Source organism: Arvicola amphibius, chromosome 2, assembly GCF_903992535.2.
Source record: "Arvicola amphibius chromosome 2, mArvAmp1.2, whole genome shotgun sequence".
Lineage (NCBI taxonomy): Eukaryota > Metazoa > Chordata > Mammalia > Rodentia > Cricetidae > Arvicola > Arvicola amphibius.
The window spans coordinates 111759878-111782400 of NC_052048.2; the positions used below are offsets into that span (position 1 = coordinate 111759878).

General features: G+C 38.2%; 1 protein-coding gene across 21 annotated transcripts in view; it reads left to right on the top strand.

The window, feature by feature from the left end:
• Positions 1-9506, top strand: part of Nrxn1 (neurexin 1) — a 1076729-nt gene extending 1067223 nt beyond the window's left edge. For all 21 annotated transcript variants that reach the window (XM_038319685.1, XM_038319674.1, XM_038319675.2 and 18 more), the window contains one exon: positions 6873-9506. In XM_038319685.1, the coding sequence (XP_038175613.1) occupies positions 6873-7180 (308 nt within the window). In that variant the 3' untranslated portion in view covers positions 7181-9506. The remainder of the gene's footprint in view (positions 1-6872) is intronic.
• Positions 9507-22523: the final 13017 nt, after the last annotated feature.

Genomic DNA, 22523 nt, shown 5'->3' on the forward strand with positions numbered 1-22523 from the left:
TTTGGAAACAGCATAAATAGAAGAAGATTACAGTGGGGGAACTGCTCATTCAAGTGTGCAAACTGATTTCATAGAAATGGCAGTTTGAGTGATAAAGAGAGCAGGTGATGGCATGCCACAGCCTTGACAGACTTATTATTGGAAATATAAAGTGTCCCTGTCCATGACCAAAGAAACCCTCAGTCTAGATTTTATGGATTGCAACCTTAAATAGCATTTCTCATTTAGATGTTTAAAAAATTTTAAAGCATAAATAAAGGTCAGTTATTTTATTATTTTATCTTATTAATTCTGCTGCTGTTGTGGATGAACCCAAGACCTCATGGATGCACAACTTACACATTACCATTTAACTTTTCAAGCTTTCCAGTTTTATTTTGTTTCTATCTATTCTTCGAGAATGTCATACATATATACAGTGATGAAGTATCCACTTGCCTTCTAAATTCTTTTCCTCATTCATATAAATGATCACAGATTTTGAACCTCATTGAAGAAGCTTCTTTTTCCATGTTTATTATTTTTATTTATATTTTGTTTTTTATTGTATGTAGTGCATACAAGTGCATGATATACTCATGGAGACCAGAGAGGGTGTTAAGTCCCCGGGAGCTGTAGTTACAGGTTGTTGTAACACACCTGACCTAGGTGACCACAACTAAACTCAGGTCTTCCAAAAGAGCAGCATATGTACTCCTAACTTCTGAGCTTACCACCATTATTTTATTTTTCAATAACAATATTTAGGAGTTAAAATGTGACTGGGTTGAGTGCTTGCTTGGTATATAAGAAGCCCCAGATTTAATCTTTAGCAACTCATAGATCAAATGTGATATGCATATGGATTATAATATGTGGATGTAGAAGGATCAAATATTCAGTGTTAGCTTTGGCAACAAGTATATATTTTGAGGAAAATTGGGGAATTTGAAATTACCTCAAAAACAAAAAAGAAAGAAAGGGATTAAGAAAGAAAAAAAGAAAGGAAGGAAAGACTTAAGGAAAAAAGAAAGAAGGAAGGAAGGAGAGAGAAAGAGAGAGAGAGACAGGCAGAGAGAGAGAGAGAGAGAGAGAGAGAGAGAGAGAGAGAGAGAGAGAGAGAGAGAGAGGCTTTGATTGCTGTATTTCCATTCTCAAAAAGAGTAACCAAGGGGCTGGAGAGATGGCTCAGAGGTTAAGAGCATTGCCTGCTCTTCCAAAGGTCCTGAGTTCAATTCCCAGCAACCACATGGTGGCTCACAGCCATCTGTAATGGGGTCTGGTGCTCTCTTCTGGCCTGCAGGCATACACACAGACAGAATATTGTATACATAATAAATAAATAAATATTAAAAAAAAAAGAGTAACCAAGATGCCAGACATTTCCCATTATAACCTAAGAATTCTGGAACATTCATTTACTTTCAAAACTATCTCTTTAAAAATGTTTACTTTATAACAGAATAATCTTGCAAAAACAATTGTGAATTTTATGATTCCAACTTTCGTATTCTAAAGTGTAACTAGGCATAGACGTGCAAGGGAACATGCAACCTCTGGTAAAATCTCCTTGCCATAATGAGACACTCAAGTTATATTCGGTTGCCTTCTACAGAAGAATACATTGAGGTGCTTTGGTTCCATTTTTATTTGTTTGTTTTCAGTATATAGCTCTTGTTGACCTGGAACTTGCAATGTAGATCAGGCTGGGCATAAATCCACAGAGACTGTTTGCTTCCATAGTGCAGCAATTCAAAATGTAAACCACCATGCCAGGATAGAATATTTTTGAGAATATAAATCAATATCATTTGCTTCATAAAGCATATAATTTTACCTAGAACTTCAAAATTTAAACTGTAAATGTAAAACACAAAGAACATTCTGGTGAAGGATTCATTCACATTTAAACATTTTAGACAATTAAGAATATTTTACATTGTGCTTTCAACTCATTGGCAATCAATTCTGCCCATGCTTATTACCATGCTTAATAATACAAGAACCCAAAGAGCCAGAGCACTGAACAGCGCTGATTTCACTGGCTTCATTTCCCCAGTGAGGAAGTATTCCCCAGACATAGCAGCAAATTCAAAGATAATTCCAGTTGTTTTGTTTTGTTTGCTTATTTGTGTTTTTTTCTTTTTTGAGGGTGGTGGTTTAGAGGCAGGGCTTCTCTGTAGCTTTGGAGCCTATCCTGGAACTAGTTCTTGTATACCAGGCTGGCCTTGAACTCACAGAGATCCATCTGCCTCACCTTCTGAGTGCTGGAATTAAAGACATGCACCACCACTGCCCGGCATATAAACTCCAATTTTTAAAAATTAATTTAAAAATTTCTTATGCAGATTGGCAGATACTGATATTCTTTTGACATAACAAAATACTGAAATATGTTGTTGGGATTTTTTTTATTGGTACAGTCACTCATCCTCTGACTTGGCTGACAATTTGGTAGAGAAATATGTTAGTCCTCCTAACATTGGAAGGTATACACTCATCAAAGTTGTCACAATATTAATTCGACTATGAAAGACTTGCAAAGGTTCATGGATCTAGCATCCAAGATTCTTAGTCAATCTGCTAGATAAAACAGAACATGTCAAAAATTTCTAGATTTTGGCCTAATGGGGGACAATAGAGAGAGAGGAGAAAGGAGAGGAAGAGAGAGGAGAGAGGAGAAAGGAAGAAGGAAGTGAAGGGGAGGAAGGGAGGAGAACAGAATTTAAACCCACCTTCTCTTTGTCCTTTAAGGTGGCTATCAGTTTTTTCAGTTTTGACTAAGTATGGGAAGTGAATACCAGAGAGAAGAAATGACTGTGAGCTCCTGACCCTGGCTAAAACACTTGCCATTCTTGCCAGTGCCATCAGTAGCCTCAGAATCACTGAGTAAATTGCCAACCAAAGTTCAATGCCTTTGTGTTACTATGAAAATAAGCATTACCTCTGTCCTCATATGTAGATGCAGCCTTTTCCACTCAGCTCCAGCTGATTCTGTGAGGTAATGACATGATTCTACATTTTGTTTCTATAAAGTGAAAAAAGTGGCAAGTGATGGGGAAATTTGGGCAATATAATAATGTATTGGTATTGTGTTTTCTTACATCCATGTTGTTCGTGATGTTTTTTTATTAGTCGAGATAAGTGGCTTAAATACTTTGGAGATTCATCTTCTCATCCCTGCCCCTTTGCTGACCACCTAGCCTTGGAATGAATATATATGGCCACTCAAGGTTAAAATATTTTCATTTCTAATCATTCCTCATTGCTTTTATTTTGGGGCTGCTTTAGGGAATCACCATGAGTCCCCTGGAGTTTACCAATGACACAGTCCTCCTGTGCCCTGAGACTCGCTGTGATGAACCGGCTTAGCAGTCTGTATTTGTCTTCCCACCAGAGCCAGTTTTTGGCCATTCTAGACTAAAAGCTCACTTGTATGTTATTCTTCCTCCACTATTTTGTCATTTGTTCTTTTAAAGTATTTCTGTCACACTCTGTAACAAAGCAAAGGAGAATGGATGCAAGTGAATTCCAGTTCACTTAAAAGCTTTTCCAATGGCTCAGAAAAAATGTGTTCTATCATTAGAATTATTAGAAATTTCATGTTTTATTTTATAAAACATGAAAAATACAAAATTCTCTAAGTCATGAAATATTTGGATTAATTATACATTTCTCTGATAAAATCCTTTTCTTATAATGTTTGTCACAAGTAATTAAAATGTGGCTGCCCTTCTACTTCATGTATTTTTGGAATTCATTACATAAGAGGATATTTAGCCTTACTATAAATTATAAATTTTCTACATTCAAATTAATATAAAATGTACTCATATTTTTTTCAGTAAGTGTCAGAAAAGCATCAGTGACCATATTGTTAATTCACATATATATTTAAAGTTATCTGGGGAGAGATGTCTTATTAATATAAATATCATTGACATTATAACAAATGTTAAAGGAAATAATCTTTATCCTTCGGATTTGAAACATAAATAGATGTAATTGTTTAATCAAGTAGATATAAAAACAGCTGTACAGTCTAAGCAGATATATAGCAATACCTTTATTAGTGGCTGTTAACATGTTAATGTCAGGGGAATGATGAGATGTTTCCTCATTGGGTTTTGATTTTAATTTTCTGGAGAATGTTTTATGTTATTTAAAAAATATGATATTTAGAGTCTCTTCAAGTGGGTTAGGCAGAAGTATTTTTAGCTGTCATGTGACTTGAGCATTTTGTCTGGTGTTGCAAAATTGGAAAGCACGTGTCTTAAATAGGTGACGCCTCTCAACCACTTACACAGAAAATTCTGATTTGGCGTTTGTCTTTGTGATCTTCTTCTAGAGTGAGCACATATCCTTCTGAGCTCTATTTTTACAGCTTTTTAAAACCTATCAGATATAATCAACAAAAAAATGAGACTAATATTCTAGTACTAAAATATCTAACACTAGTTCCTAATTGTGTATACACGCATGCATTGTCACCACAGTAAGTTTAAACCTTGAATTATATTAGAGCCCCCAAGTTGTAATTTCATAAACTAAATGATTAGGATTCTAGCTCATTATCCCCTCATTTCCTTTGGAAAAAAGTTAGGTTATTGTGGAAATGTTTTTCAGCATTCCATCATCAGGTGCAGGAAAAAATAATTTAGGTAACATTAAAATACAATTGCCTTTTCAGCTCTTGAGACACCCTGATAAAAGAACAGTGTGCCAAAGGCACACACAGAAACTTGTCATTTAGGGAAAGATCGCAGCTGAGCTAATTGGCACACTTTAGCAAAGATGACTGTATTTAAAGAGCAAGTGCTGCCTTTGGTTTGCCTGGAGCTGACAGAGTTGCTGCAGCAGGCTTTTGAGGGGAAATTAATTTCCTGTAATCAAACACTGTGGATTATAGTCTTTGTTCCTCTCCACCTTGGCCACAGAAACAACACCGAGGCTTTTTAGACAGCATTACAAGTTCTTTTGTAAAACAAGAGGTGACAGAATCAGCGCAGAAGGGTCTCGCCTGCTCCATTCTGTAGATGCAAAATGTTGCTCCTTGCTGCTGGAGACGGAGAACCATGGCTCTATGGACCACTGTGTTGATGAGGAGTCATCTGATGAAGAAAAAAACCTAACAGCCCAAAACTTGTATTTATGCAAAGAGATCTTCATGATGTTTGAAACTGGGATTTCTCTTTTTAAAATTTTTTATTACATTTTATTTGTGTGTGTGTGTTTGTGTGTGTGAAGCTCATGCATGTGACAGTGAATTTATGGAGGTCAGAGGACAACTTGTCAGAATGAGTTCCCTCCTCTTCTCACGTGTGGTCTGGAGACTGAACTCAGGCTCTCAGATTCAGTCCCATGTCTTCTGCCAAGAAACCTTGCCTACCTTTAAAGTGGGCTTGTCAAGTACTGTGGGGCTACGAGCTTTGGTAAATGTTTCTAAGCAATTAGCAGATACCTTTACACAAACATGCACAGTCAAATAGGCATGTGTGTAAAGACATCTGATACATCTATGGGATCTTGAGACGGCAGTGTGCATACTTGTGGAAGTTATGACATTTTTAACCAACTACAACAGAAAAGTGATCTATTTTTCCCCTGAAAGATGAGGCAAACAATGGTAAAGATTGAAAGAAAGAAAACAAAAAGTAAAAAAGCGATAGAGAAAATGGTCCAGGTTCAAGGTAGTTTTTTGTTTGTTTTGTTTTGCCATAGCTTCCAGACTTCGAAAGCAGAAAGCTGTCATTGTTCTCATAACCTTAATTACAGTGGGCTCTCGTTGAGCTCTGTGGGCAACCGCAGTGTCTTGGTAGGACTGGAGAAGATGTTAGACATCCTATATTCCATTCTTGTGCCCAAGGGAGGACTTGGCTTCTACCTTAGAGAAGTTTGGGTGAGGGTTTTGTAGCTGTCACCCCAGGCAAATGTTCTAGTGGTGTCTCTTTTATTACCATTCATTACATTCTGAATTTCATCTCAAAACCAATCTAGAAGATGTGTTAAATGGAGAAAGAGTACATTCTGGATTTTTCTCCAAACTTCCTAAGTGATGGTATTTATTACAGGCATGTGCCACCACACAATTAAGGTTTAGCATGACAATCACTGATCAATGTATACGTAAAGGCACTTATTAGATCAATGAATTTCTAACACAAAATGAAAAGAGTTGCGTTTTCATTTACAATCATGTAACATAAATTACACTTATGATGCAGGCAATGAGAACTTAAAAGATGCCTCCATGCTTATAAGCACATACTGCTTTTTTAAAGGATCTGAGTTTGGTTCCTAGCACTCTAGTCAGGTGATTCACACAGCTTCCTTCAAACTTCACCTCCACAGGACCCAGTGCTTGTGACCTCTATGGTCACCAGCCTTCACTTGTGCTTACACACACACAGATACACACACACGCAATTAAAAATAAATTTTAAGAAACACACAGTTGGGCTATTCAAAATGTCTGGATTATTTTGTTGTTTGGTACTGTGGACATCAGAAGATGGAATGGATTTTAAAGACAACCCTTGCCTAGCTATCAGTAAGCCCCATCTATTTTATTCTCAGGACGACTTCCTCCAGCATACAGGGGGAGCTGTTCTCAATCTGTCGGTATCTCACCTTATGTGAAGGTGGTCCTATAGATCTCTCTGGAGCTGTGGCATTAGCAAAATTTATTTACCAGAAGAATAGAAAGATTAATGGCAGTAACCATCTCCTTTTGAGCTCGGATTGAATCCCTAGATTACAGTGGCCTTGCCAGTAGGAGAAAGCCTTATTTAGTGATGTAACATTTTCCCCAAAGCATCAGGTGCTTAAGTTAACACATTTGCTGGCATCCAGGAAACTCAATAATCACTTTGTTCTTATCCTGTTTCCTACAGCCAATCCCACCCGAGTGGGTGGTCGCGAACCTTACCCAGGCTCCGCAGAGGTGATCCGGGAGTCCAGCAGTACCACTGGCATGGTGGTGGGAATTGTTGCCGCTGCTGCCCTGTGCATCCTCATCCTCCTCTACGCCATGTACAAGTACAGAAACCGGGATGAAGGGTCATACCACGTGGATGAGAGTCGAAACTACATCAGTAACTCAGCACAGTCCAATGGGGCTGTGGTCAAGGAGAAACAGCCCAGCAGCGCCAAAAGCGCCAATAAAAACAAGAAAAACAAGGATAAAGAGTATTATGTCTGATTCCAAGATTCGAAAAAGACACTTGTATAGAAATAGTCTTCATTTTATCTGAGACATAATATAAACTTATTTACTTTCCTTTTTACGAAGCACATACAAAAGAAGACAGGGAATGCAATCAGGAGGGAAAACTCTTTTTAAAAAAAAAAGAACAAGCAAACAAGTATCTCATGCTCTTGTTTCTCAAAAAATAAAAACAAAAAAATGAGAGAGAGAAGAAAGGAAGGAAAAAAATCTAAAACAAACAACAAAAAACAAAAACACAGGGGCCAATAAATTCCCTAACATCCGCAGCGTTTTCATTTACTCTGCCTGTCTTTATGTTGCTGGAACATTCTAAAAGACGGTGAGGACCGCACGCATTCATATAGCAAAGGAGTATTACATCGAGGCACAACACAAAACCAACACAAAACACACATACACAAAGAAGCTACCTATGATCCTGGATTCAGCCAAAGTGCTAGCGCTTTCCTGAGAAGTCAGTGGGTCGGAGTGCCAGAGGAGAACGTCCGTTTGTGGGACCATCTGCAGATCATGAGGAGCTGGCCGTCTGGTGCAATGGAGCAGGGGTTGGAACCTGCACTCGAGACAAAAGTGCTGGCTTTTTTGAAGACTTGTGTAGGAAGGCATTCAAAAAGCCCCTTTCTGTTTGTGAGAGAATATGAAATCAAAGTACGGAGGCCTTATTTAAAAAAATGGGAAATATAAGGCACGTTTTCACACTAAACAAAACGAGAGGGCATAGATGCAATCACTGGGAATTTTCATGCACGCTTACTATGTTATTACATATGTTTATATAAAACCCATCTCTGTGTGCTTTCTGGACTGTGATAAGTGACGTTTTATAGCCTGTTGTATAGAAAATGCAAACTATATCTCTGCTCTTCAGCCATTTTTGGTAAATTCAATGTTATAAGTGTTGCTAAGTATAGGCAGTTTTAATGACATCAGAGCAACAATTATTTCAGACCAATTTTTTTTTGCCACCATTATAAATTGCCACAATTACTTACTTTTTTAAACAAAAATTACAGTGTAGTGTTTATTCTAAGAAAGATATGTATGAATGTATATAAAGAGACTCAGCTACTTCTTTTCTTACATGTATAGCCTTCATTCTGTTGCATTATTAAGTTTTAGTATTTGTATGAAAGGTGTGAATTAGAAGGTAAAATATATACCTACGTATCATATAATCCTTTCTCTCCCCCAAATACTCATATTTCTATATATGTTCAACATGCACAGATGACACACACACACACACACATCCATGCAGCCATCAGATATGATGGAACAACAAAACACACAAATACTAACAAACTGATAAGTTCAGAGGAAGACAGTTGTGCCAAGGTATTATGACAAATGTGTGATTTGCTTCATTGAGATCCTGACTCTAGGAAACCTCAAGTTTTCAGACCATAATAAAATGGAACCCTGTTTTATGAAATAGAATATCACCACACACTGCTGCATAATTATGCATCACTCTACAGGCAGGTTACGGAAGCAATGTTGGTGAATTCTGGCTGCTGCAACAGAAAACTTTGTTTCCCATAAAATTTGGTATAGTCTCTGAACGTGATGTGCGTGATCAAGCTTTATGGAAAGTAAGCATTTTCTCAACTAAAAAAGTATTCTCAATTTTTGATTCTGTATTACTACCCATTAAAATCATTCTATATTTGTTGACTATTGACTAAATTTTAACTTTTATGGTTTTACATCTTTACCATTAAATATAGTTTTAGTTTAACATACATTGTGTAGTAGTAAAGTATAGGTTATACACTTGTTTTGCATATTCTTTCAATGATGTTCATAGCAATAAATTATCAATGTGAGAGAATAATTCCGAGGCTGCAGGGTGATGCTTCTGCAAAAATTGGTTACATGACATAAACATCTCCTAAAAGAATGATACTACGTTTCATAAATAAGAAGGATACCATTATAATCAGCTTTAATCAGCAAGGCAAAAAATGCAAAACACTTTTTGTGATACTTAGTTAATGAAAAATATGCCAAGAAGTGGCCTGGATTTCAGACATAACAGTACCTTAAAAATATGTATATAACATAGCAAATTACAAGGAACTACAGCTGCCAAGTAATTGTGTAAGAAGTCTTGAAGGCTTTCCATCACGTGGAAAATAGATGGCATAAAACAAAAATTTATTACCCATTTCTTCTGTTCATGTCTTTATATATTTTTAATTTGCCAGGTTAAAAGAACTCGCAAGTCTTTTCCCCTTACCCTCTCATCCAGTCTTACTCAGGGAAAGCCAGAGAAATAAAAAGGAACATAAAATCACTAATTTACAGCTTAAAGTATATATATATATATATATATATATATATATATATATATATATAAAATTACTTTTCCATTATATCTATTTAATTCAAACTAGTTTCATTTGAAAGGATCCTAAAAAATGATGGAAAAATAAATTGAACTGCACTGTTTTCAAATCATCTGTCTGGGAGGCTTGCTGTTTGTCATTGATTCCAGTGTTTCCTCCCATCGTAAATGTGAAAATTTCACACATTGATAGAAACTATATGTAATTTTATTGACTTACTCAAAATCCAGCAGGTTTTCCCCCCATGAATGGAGGACAGGATAGGATCATGAGTCTTCTAAGGAAATAGACTTGAATAAAATCCAAGTATCTTTCTATTAAACATATCAGGGTCCGCGTGTCATTAGCAACTCACAGAGGATTCCACACTACCTGGCATAAACTGATTACATCTCCCGATTGTAATTTTTCTGATTGAGTATGCTTCTTTTTTATCCATGTAATGTGTTGCCTTTAAAAAAACAAACAAACAACGATGGCTACACTAACGTGTGAGGTGGTGCGTCCCTAAGATGTCAAGGAAAGGCCACTTTAATCATGCCCTTCTACTTCTTTGAGTGACTGGGTATCTGAGGGGTTTGTTTCGTTTTGTTTTTCTGTTGCAAGGCCAATTTATCCATTATTGGAAATGCTAAGCAAGTGGAATTTACTGTTTTGTTAATAAACTATTTCTTAATACAACTGTGGCTTATTGGTTTTCAAACTTTTATGCGGCACCATTTTGCTTCTAAATTGAGCTGTGAGGAAGAGTGCATTTGAAAGGGAATCTTATCTCCAGCCCCTAGGGAGAGGTGATGACTCAGCCCTTTCTGCATTTTATTGAACATTAAGCTCCTGTCTTCATACACTAAGAAGCAGGTACTCTGTCATTTACCTGGAAACATACAGAACTAGCTGAGAACAATATAAATAAATGCTTATATCATAAATACACCCTCTACATAAGCTGCAATAGAATTAAAGTTAATTACACCTGTAATTAGCTACAGAATCTCTCATTAGCTATAATTTCCCTAATTTCCTCTCTTCTCATCTGTACTAAGAATAATATCAGCATTGTAAAGTGGTAATGATTATATGAACTACTGTATCTAGTAAGTAAATACACAAAAAGAATGACTACTACAGCATTATTTTATAGAAGGCAAGGCTTTGAGAAAACACAAAATCATGTGCTAAGATTGTTATTTGAAAAACTCACAAAAGAAAAAAAAGGGGAAAAATTTAGCAAATTCCGACATACAGAAGAACAGACATGTATTTTCTTTCTTGCTTACTTTTCATAAAACCAATCTTTGTGGCAACCATTTGATCCATCACTAACTTTCAATCCTATAGCTGGTAATTGTTTAAAGACCTTGAATTATTTTTAAACAAATCTTCCCAACAATATAAACATTTTTCCTTTTCATAGCACTGAATTTCAACGGTAATGCTACATACCTCAGTAGCTATGACTATATTCTTACAGAGTCATGTGTCATTCCATGAATTTGAGATGTGTAGCAGAAACAACCCCTATTTCTGTAATGATTAAATTAAAGACTATATAATTTAGCTTGCTTTAAAAAAAATGTAGGGCATTTTAAAGGTTTTGGCTATGTAAATGCTACAAGCAGTCCACTGGCTGGTCTGCATTCATTTGAATTGCTGTGATAAAGTAACTTGACAAAAGCATTTGGAGAGGAAAGGGCTTACTGGGGGTTCCATTTCAGGTTACAGCCTATCATTTAGGAAAAGTCAAGGCAAAAGTTCAAGTAACTAGTCACATAAAATGCATAAATGCATTGGGAGCAATGAGAAATAAATGCATGTAGATACTTTTCTTATTTGCTTGCTTACCCTTAGCTAGCTTTCTCTTCTTAAACGCTGTTTAAGATTTCCTGACAAGAGAATAGTGTCACCCACAATGGGCTGCATTGTCCTACATTAGTGAACAGTCAAGACAGTCTCCTACAGATTAGTTCACACACCAGTTTAATCTAGATAATTGTTTATTGAGCCTCTCTTTTCAAATGATACTAGGTTGTATCAAGTTGACAATGAAAGCAACCCAGTACACAAACCAAGTACTCTTAGATTCTTGAGCTGTGGGGAACCTAGCACTCAATGATAGTACCGTTCTATTGTACATAGGAAGTATTCTCAATAACTAGACATTCAGTCATGGGACTTCTGTAGAATTTATTTACAAGTTGGCTCTCCACATTTTTACTGAACACTAGTATATGCCCTCATTCCATATATATTCAGCTTTAAGAGAAAATCCATATTCATTTAGAAATCAACTTTCCCAAGGACTGAAGTATTTATTTTTAGCGCCTTGAAGATGGACTACACATACCCACAATGTAGCAAGCTCCTATCCAAATAAGGCATCTATCTTTTAACACCTGAAGGTCACTGATATTTGAAAATAGGAAATAAACTATTAAAAGCACCTAGGAGATCACCAAATAGCTGGTTATATTGAAGAATACAGGAGAAAACAACTGTTCTGAAGATTTGCAGAATGAGGGGTCCTGGATTTCTTTCTGATACGTTTTCTTTCTTCAAGGAAACTGAGTTGTTCTAGATCAACTTCCATAGGTACTTTCTGTTCTTGTGTTAAATACTCTTGCATTGAATGTTGTGTCTCCAAACAATATATCTATTTGTGGTGAGGAACATGAGCATTCAAGTGACTTCAGATGTCTCTATTAGAATATCCCTGAAGAAGGAAATGGTAAGAGTTTCTCCACTGAGCTAACCTTGTTCAAGTGTACACAAAAACCCTTTGGGGAAGATGGCATATTATCGATGTAACACTGTTCAGAAGAAAGCCTGGTAGAGCACTTCTGGTTTGCAAGAGTTTAGATTATTATTATTTACAATGATGCTCTTTATAGTTAAAAAAAAAAGCAACTTCAGCAGAAAATTTTCACAAACCCAAAATTTAGAATAGGGTTGGGCCTAAAGTTCAGGTTTAAAAATTACTAGCTGTAGAAACATACAAACTTTAGTCAGTTGCAAAGATGAGGAGATCCGACAACCTACAGGATTTGAAGATAAAAAAAGTGAATCTAAATGTTTTAGTTTTATAAAATATTTGAGTAAAAGAAAAATGAAACATTGTTTACCTCTGTAGTTGCAATTTCTAATTGGTCTTAATAATAAAAACCCTGAGTCAGACATTAGAGGGTGAAAGCTGAAAGATCAGAGAAGCAGAGCGGCAGCCACTAGTTCTTACATTTATGAAATCCTCAGATCAAATGTAGTATCCTGTCTCTCTAAGACCTCACACTGAAAGCGCTGAGCTTTCGTCTCCTCCTGCCTTACATTCCTCTCTCTGCCCAACCATATCACTTTTTCTTTCGAAAAAAGAAAAATCCTAGTGCTGGGATTAAAGAAAGGTGTGTGACCCCCAAGTACTAGGATCAAAAGTGTGAGGCATCGCTGCCTGGCTCTGTTTCTCTTTTTCAGTTGATCAATCTCGTGTAGCCCAGACTGGCCTTGAATTCACAGAGATCCATCTGTCTGCTTCCTGAGTGCTGGAATTAAAGGCGTGCACCACCACTGCCTGGCCTCCATGACTAACTAGTGTGGCTAGCTCCATACTCATCATCAGATGAGTTTTACTTGTTGGGTCACAAACAAGTATCACCATCTATCTCCCTCCCTTCTACCCCACCCTAAATGAGGTTTTTCTGTGTAATAGCTACGGCTGTCCTGGAACTCCCTTTGTAGACTCAGACAAGCTTCCAGCTCACAGAGATCTACCTCACTCTGCCTTCTGCGAACTGGGGTTTAATGGTGTGGCATCACTGCCTAGTCTTATTGTTTACCTTTGTGTGGCTTTCATAAAATTGTTGATCTAAGATTAAAACTGTTTTAAGGCATATATTAATATTTTCCCCCAAAAGACCTCAGACCAAGGATTCATTGTCTGACCATGGCTACAAGAAGGGCTGTTTCTTTGCAATCCTGTGCATTTCACTGAGGAATAATTATGGTTGCTTATGTACAGGTTTGTGTGACAGTGTGCATTGCTATTGGTGCTCTCTGTGCCAAGCACAGAGAACAACCTTCTCTCACACATGATAGCCTTCCCAGTTCTATCCTCCTTCACTCAGTCCTGCTTGGGCCTCCTTTCCCTTAAACTTAACGTTATTAGTTTCCCTTTTACTAAAGCTATAATCAGTCTAGACTCAGTGTATTCTTTAAGTTATTGCAAATCACATTTTTTACAATTAATAAAATGACTCACAGGGTAAAAACACTTGCTTCCAAGCCTGAAAACCTAAGTTCTATCTCCAGGACCTATATGGTAGAAGAGAAACCAAACCCCCTGCTGCCCCATCTCCACATCACAGAAGCTGTCTTCTTACCTCCACATTCAGGCCATGCCATGATACTTCCAACACACACACACACACACACACACACACACACTACCCATAACCACGTGACACAGAACCACATGACATACACATATAACCACACAAAATAAATACATGTAATACGATTTTCTTAATAAACACATTTCTATTTGTGTGTGTATTGGGTGGAGCACACAAGAGATAACTTTCTGGAGTCTGAATTAAGTGCACCAGGCTTGGGAAATGGGTGTATTGGCTGAGCCACCCTGCCAGTCTTGCAGACTTCTTGTCCTCTTAGGAACATTCTCTTCAACATTTTGCTCTTCTACAATGGGAGCAGAATGATCACAATACTCGATCAGCCAGTTTAAAATGCATTTCTTACCTTTCTAAATTAGAACATTTTTCTCTTAAAAATAACATGTAAAGTTTCCTTACTGTTTTTAATTATATCTTCTATTTTTGAGATTAATATAATTGTAGGCAGAGGCTGCTTGTTTGTTCCCAGCTACCCAGACCCAAAATAATCACAGAGAAACTATATTAATTAAAACACTGCTCAGCCTATTATCTTAGGCTTCTTATTAACTATCCCTTACATCTTAAATTAACCCATTCCTATTATTTTGTGTTTTACTACAAGCTTGTGGTTTGCCAGTAAGGTTCCTGGGCATCTGTCTCCTTTGGGTGCTACATGACATCTCTCTGATTCATCCTTCTTTTCTCCTCTATCTCTGCTTGGAATTCCTGCCTTGCTCTATTCTGCCCTGCTATAGGCCCAAAGCAGTTTCTTAATTAACCAATGGTAACAAAACATATTCACAGCATATAGAGGGGAATCCCACATCATATAATTACATAATCTCTTCTTCTTTTTTTTTCCATCTAAAGCCTCCTTATACATCTCCTTGCTCGTTCATCACATCCATGGCCTTTTTCATTAGTTATTGTTACATACATATAGATACATGCATAGTGTGTGTATGATTATGTATATGAATGTGTGTGTGTGATAGGCAGATGTGAAAAGTTAGAGAGGAACAAAGAGCCCAGGAAGCCTAAACCTTATACAAAGAGCTAGAGGCAACTAAGAAAACCTTATTGTTTCTTAAAAGTTTATAATTTTGTATGAAATACATACATCCAACTAAATTCTGACCAAAAGAAACCCTTGTGTGTTTTATTGTATGTGTGCAAAAAAGATCCTTTTAGATTATGCCTATGGAATTCATTATTTGAATATCAGTGTCAGATGTATTTTAGCTTCAAATTTTAATTTTAAATACTGACAGTTTTAATAAATTCATATATTTAGTATTTTTTCACTGAATGCTAGGCCTCCTTAGCCTTATTCTCTAGGGAAAGGTGAGTGCACTATCTGCCCATTTCACAGCCCCACAACACAGTACACTCAGACACGATAAGGGGTAAAGTCAAAGCAGGAACTCAGTTTATTACTGTGAGCATTAGCTTATATAGGTTAAGTGACATTGTGTGATATGGGGGAACCTCCAGCCAATGAGAAACAGCCAAGCCTTCCCTCTGGCTGGAGGGGCGTCTAACTAGATTTTGCTATCTCATCCTCGGTAGCTTTGGCTATTCCTCAAACTCGAGCCAGGCTTTTCTCTGTCCTAAATGCCCTAAGGTACAGGCTCTGAGATAATTTTGGCTCAACAACTGAATGCTTATATACTTATGATTAGCAAATATACATGATCCACTATGACAGGGCAAAACAGTGCAGAGGTTCCTCCACCTTGTATTCTTACTGAGGCCATTTTACATTTGACTAGAATTTAACTCCCTTGATGAAAAGTTCCCTAGCTCTAAACTAGGAAGTTGAGGTCAAGATGCCCCAGCTAATGTTACTTGCTTTGGTTATAAACTGCCTGCTTGTGCAAACCTCCCCCTCCACCTAACTGCTTATTTTAGCTTCTATTAAACTGCTTGCTTATGGAAAGCCTCCGCTACATTTGACAAACAAAATAAGATGTGTTTTTTGCCTTTAAAAGCCCCTTGTTCTAAATACTCAGTGATTCACTTGGGTACGAATTACCTGAGTGTAGTCCCAGTTGACTGGAATAAAGACTTTCAGTTGGGTATAAACTGTGTCCGAATAATCCTTTCTGATGGGCACCCCATTACACAATGAAAATGGAAATGACATATGATTCATCTCCACTTTTTACTTTTCAGCAGCTTCCCAGGGACATTTGAGAATATTGGCATGATAATTATGACTATGTATTTGGTAGAGATGGGGCATTGTTATAACAGCTTAGAGTATGTAGAACAGCTATACCTAAACAAGAATATACTGTTATTTCATCTGAACTGTCAAGTATATCAGGTTGTCCATAATACTATGAACTGACTAGACTTACACTTATAAAGTTGACAAGGCTTTCAGTAGCATTGACCTGCTATATTCTCAGTGTTTACCCAACAATCCAAGAAAATAAAATAATTAATTAAAATTAAATACATTCCTCCTAGTCTGTCTGTGACTTTCGTTAGGAAAAAAATTAGCTTAATTGAGCCCCACATTGGAGCACTGGACTGAGCTCCCAAGGTCCCGATGAGGAGCAGAAGGAGCGAGAACATGAGGGAGAAAGTCAGGAACGAGAGGGGTGCGTTCACTCATGGAGACGGTGGGACAGAACTAATGGGAGATCACCAACTCCAGTTGGAATGGGACTGATGGATCATGCGACCAAACCCGTCTCTCTGAGTGTGGCCAACAGCGGGGGCTGACTGAGAAGCAAAGGACAATGGCTCTGGGCTCTGATTGTTCTTCATGGACGGGCTCTGTGGGAGCCTTCTCAGCTTGGTCGATCACCTTCCTGGACCTGGGGGGAGTTGGGAGGACCTTGGTCTTAGCATAGAGTGGGGAACCCTGATGGCTCCTTGGCCTTGAGAGGGAGGGAGGGGAGGTATGGGTGGAGGGGAGGGGAGGGAAGGGGGAGAAGGAGGGGAGAGAAAGGGGAGAAGGAGGGGAGGGAGGGGGGAGGAGGAGGGAAGGAGATGGAAATTTTTAAATATAAAAAAAATAAAAAAAAAAAAAATAAATAAAAAAAAAAAAAAGATAATGGTATTTGTTAACCAGTACCATTAAAAAAATAAAGTAGCCGTAATGTGATTATTTATTTATTGGTTTTTCAAGGCAGGCTTTCTCTGTGTAGACCTGGCTGTCCTGGAACTCTAAACAAGATTGGCCTTGAATACACAGAGATCTGCCTGCCTCTACCCACCTCACCTCCACACCTCCCCATGCTAGGATTGAAGGTTCGAGTTACCACTGCCAAAGCTAAGGTATTTTATTTATTTTAATTTCAAACATGTCATTATAGTTATTTAAAATTCCTTGTGAGGGTTCCTTTTGAAATTGGAAGAGAATTGCTTTTTTGGTTCATTGGGTATCCCACTTTGCTTTCTTAAACATTAAAAGTTACTGGAATAACTTCCTACCCTCCCATTCAAGTTTTCAAGAATGAAATTGGCCATTGCAAGAGCAGTATACTCCCAAAGAAAGGGTTTGGGAGTCATTTACTCTTTGCCTACCTTGAACATCAGTTCTCACTGCTTCTAGATTGCTGAAAGCCTGATTCTAAAAGCTGAGGATTAAGTTTGATTCTTGGCCTACTGGTCTATTCTGGATTCTCCAGTGTGATGGAGAAGTGTCTATGTGTTACTTTTATTAATAAAAAACTGCCTTGGCCCTTTAAGAGAACAGAAAATTAGGTAGGCAGAGTGGACAGAACAGAATGCTGGGTAGAAGGCAGTGGGGAGACGCTTCAGGCAGTCGCCATATGCAGTCGCCATGGTTCTCCTCTCCGAGATGGACGCAGGTTAAGATCTCTCCTGGTAAGCCACACTTCGTGGTGTTATGCAGATCACTAATATGGGTTAAAGGAAGATGTGAGAATTAGCCAATAAGAAGCTGAAACTATGGGCCAGGCAGTGTTTTAAAAGAATACAGTTTCCATGTAATTATTTTGGGTAAAGCTAGTCGGGTGGTGGGACGCAGCCCCACCGCTTCATTCTACAGATTGGTGCTCCAACGTGGTGACTAAATCTACTTAAAACCTGAGAGAGCTTTAAATAAAGGAGAGAGAGAGAGTTTAACACAGCTTTTTGCTGTTTTCCTGGACGTGCTGTAGAGAGATTTCCTGTTTCGGCAATAGCGGCAGAGAAAAAGCTGAGTCATTTTAAAACGCGGCTTCCTGGTGCAAACTCTGGCTTCCAGCTCTGCTTCCAGCGACTAGGCTCCCTTCCTGATTGCGCAGAGGGCTGTTGGCTGGGATGGTGATCTGTAAGTGTTTTCCCCTTTTAATAAATAACCATTCTATTAATCATAACTTCAAACTGGTGTGGGATTGTTTGTGATTTACGCCTTCACCAGTGTGCACTTGAGTGCTTTGTGTTGTTTCTAGAAGGTCATTGTGGTAGCATTTGGATCATGTGTGTATCCCCAGTGCACATGTTAAAGGCTTTGTCTCAGGCTCTGGTCAGTTGAGAAGATAGTAGAACTTCCTAGAGGTGGGGCCTCAGAGAAGGGAGTTGGATTATTGATGGTGTTTTGAAAGAGATTAGAGAGCTCAGTTCTTCCTTTCTTTCTCTCTTGCTTTCATGTCTCCAGCTGCCACTAAGAGTGACTTTCTCCATCTCTTGTTTTTGTCATGAAGTAATGGATCACCACAGGTCCAAAACAGGAGTACTAAGTAATTGTGGACTGCAGCTGCAAACCAAAATAAGGCCTTTCCTTCTTATAAGTTGGTCATCTTCAGTATTTTGTCACAGTAGCAGAAAGCTGACTAGTGGATATCATAACTACCCTTTTCTTCCATTATCCAATAAGCTTTCTCCATATGAGAATGCTCTTTAAAGAGCTGGAATGCTCTCCTAAGGAGTACTTGAAGATAACCTGTAAAAATGACCTAATGAAATTAATGATGCCCATTTAGGCTGATTTTTTATTAAGTTACTATTATGGAGAAGACTGGCAAGAAGAAAAGTCAAACAAGCACCGCCCCCCCCCCCCCCCCCCAATTCTTTGGAAATGCCAGGAAAATTGCTTACCCACTAATTCACTTTTTAAAATGTCTTTATTTTTGACAATTTGATATATGCTTCTGTATAAGAAAGATGATCATATATCCCCTTCAATTTCCTGCCTACTTTCCTTCTATCACCTTAAACATCCTCCAGTCCCAGATTCATTCCTTCCTTTCTTTTCATTTTCAACATGCTAAACCCAGTGAGTGCTGCTCATATGTGTGCATGGGGTATGAGGTATCCATTAATTCCTATTAGTCTTTGGTGAACAGCTACTAGACGGGAAAGAATTTGGAGTGATAATTAACTCCAAAGTACTTCCTGTAGCTTTGCATCCTCACTCGTGGGCTCTGAGGTCAAGAGAAAGCCCTCAAGTAAAGAGCTGCAAATGAGCGCAGCTGTGAGTCATGAAGTTCCAGTGCCCATGAGAAGGACATGTAGCATTTACAATGGGATGCCTGCAGCGTCCCCTACAGGTTTTTATGCCTTTGTGACTTAGGAATTTCAACGCCTCAAATTCACTCAATTATCTAATGAAGTCAGTATTGAACTCACTCCCACATATCTCTAACTTACCTGAGTTTATTTTCAGAAAGATCTGTGTGTCTGCTTATGGTCCTGTGTTGATTGACTTGGGAAAAATGGCATAGTTTCTTAACATCTTTTAGGCATTTTCTACCAAAAGTGAAGCAGTCTAGGCACCCATGCCCCTTTTCACTTTTGCTAGGGAAAAACATACTTGTCCCTGCCATGTGCAGAAGTTTGACTTCAAAATGCATGTATTGCGCCAGGCATATTGGTGTACACCTTTGATCACAGCACACACGGGTGGAAGCAGGCACATCTTTGTGATTCATTCATGATTTTGTGGGCCTGTGGCTTGCAAATGTTCATGGCCCTGGTATGGATTTTAAGACTTGGTTACTCTGGGCTTCTTCAGGGGACTTTTCAAACAAACCCTGAATATTGAAAAAAGAAGTGCTGTCAAATGGGCTTAGACTCAAAATTACAGTCTGCTTTTGTTTGATTTTCTTCTTTTTCTTTATCCCTATGTGTTTTGTAATTTTCTGGGGAGACATGCACAAATGTGCATTAGCCCTGTTAATCCCAAATATGGGAGGAGAAAGACCACCAAACCAAATTATCATGGCCAAATTAATTAAAGCAAACAATCAATTAAAGCAAACTGTTTTATTTTGTAAATAGGCTGTCTCTCCCTAAAGCAGGGTTTGAGGGGTCAGCATTGAATGGGTAGAAGACAAGGTTGTTATAGTTTAGGGTTCAGGATTTTCCAAATGGGAGATAATGCAGGCAAAACAGTCAGGGTTACAAGACTAGAACATAAATGTGACAGGTCAGTCACAGCAACCTCATGAAATAAAGCATGGCTACAAGATGGTCAGAACAGCAGGTAACTGTAACAAGACAGCCATAACAGCCCCTTTGAAACAAAGTTAAGATTGCAAAATGGTTATTAACTTTTTGAAACATGATATGTCTGCCATCACTGAAACAGGCAGTACAGAACGATTTGTAATTCAGTTGGGGCACAGCCCAGTCCTTGAAAATCAAAAGTTTAGTCATAAACAGTAATGAATCTCATTTGTATTTACTAATAAGGTGGTTTTTAAGCCTAAGATAGAGGCAGGCGGGTTCTTCATTATGTGTCCATGTCAAATTCTTAATAGGGTCTTAGCATTCTTTATCTGGGAGGAAACAAAATTGGTAATGTGTCAAAAGATTTATTGCTCATTTATAAATTATACCTGTTTGGTTAGCATAAATAGAATAAATATTTAAGGCCATATAATCTTGGTATGACAATCGCATTCATTTTGTCACATTTACCAGGAAGTTTCCTTGGACCTCATATTCCAGCTCTTTATTGGGGGAGTTGTACTCTCTACTGTAACTAGGATGCCATTGTCAGCACCCAGTAAGACTAGAATATTATCCAACAGCCAGGAGAGCACTAGGGCAATGGGGTATTCATCAGAAGCATCTGGTTTGCTGATACAGCTGAGGAGACAGGAAGCAATCACATCAACTGTTCTGGTTTATAATGGCTTTCAGCAAGTTCAAGGTTTTCTGGATTTGTAGCGCTATCTGAGACTGGCATGGTGTAGCTCACCTTTGGAACGGTTTGTAGTCCATAGCTGATTTCTGGATGGTGTCTACCAGCTTTGTGGAACTCTGCCAAGTCAGATATAGATGAGGGACAGAAATTAAACTACTTTTATATTTGAAACTTCACCCTCAGTAATAGGTAATAGGCAGAGAAGCACAGGCTATTGATGGACATATTTATTTGACCTGTGAGAGGCAGATCAAAGTCTTGTGATTTTTTTTTTTGACTCCTGGAAGTTTATATTACCATTGCTTGTAATCTGTATTGAAATCCATATTATAGAATAAGCAACTAACAGCGGTTGTAAATTAGCTGGAGAAGACTCATGCCTTTGAATCACAATAGAAGCAACAGCCTTGGGATAAAGAGTATACACCTTTTTCCTTCCTTCTTTCCTTCCTTCCTTCCTTCCTTCCTCCCTCCCTTCCTTCCTTCCTTCCTTCCTTTCTGTCTTTTTTTTTTTGTTGTTGTTGTTGTTTTGTTTTTCGAGACAGGGTTTCCCTGTAGTTTCTAGAGCCTGTCCTGGAACTACTTGTAGACCAGGCTGGCCTCGAACTCAAAGATCCGCCTGCCTCTGCCTCCCGAGTGCTGGGATTAAAGGCGTGCGCCACCACTGCCCGGCCCTTTCTGTCTTTTTTGAGACAGGGTTTCTCTGTAGCTTTGGAGTCTGCCCTGGAACTAGCTCTTGTAGACCAGGCTGGTTTCAAACTCACAGAGATTCACCTACCTCTGCCTCCCAAGTGCTAAGATTAAAGGTGTGTGCCACTACCGCCTGACCTAAAAAAATGAACCTTTTTTCTATCCATAGGGCTGGATGTATATATTAGGTGAAGATGTTCTTAGCAAGGTAACAAGCACCTTTAAGTCTATATTTAGAAGATAAACAGAGGAAGTTTAAAATCTTGGACTTGTGACTGATAATAGTAGCCAGTTCTTTACCAGTTTATCAGAACTCCATTGATTAATATAAGGACTTGAAACTTTTGAAATATTTGTATAATAATCACATAGAGTAATTTGGATTTGTACACCTTGAGGTATTTTCTTAGTTCCTTATAACTTAAACTTATAAGGACCTGGGCAGAAGGTAAGGCATGGGGTAGTTTTTTTTTTTTTTTTTTTTTTTTTCCAGTGGTTTGCATTACCACGAGACAGGTAGAATTACCATGCCCCATTGTAATTCAGGGATTATTTGACATGGGTGTGGATGTGACTGTCAGTACTCCATAATCTTGGCATCCAAACTGGTCTCTTCAAGAGATAGATGTTCAGTTCCTCACAATTTGAACCCTATCTCAAGTGAAGAAAAGCATGAGTTGGGTTGAATGCATGGAGCCAGAAGGACAGAGAGAAAGGCTGAGGCCATATGTGGGTAATATAGCAGTAAATCTCTGGGGTCATGATCTACTACAAAAGTGAATTGCAAT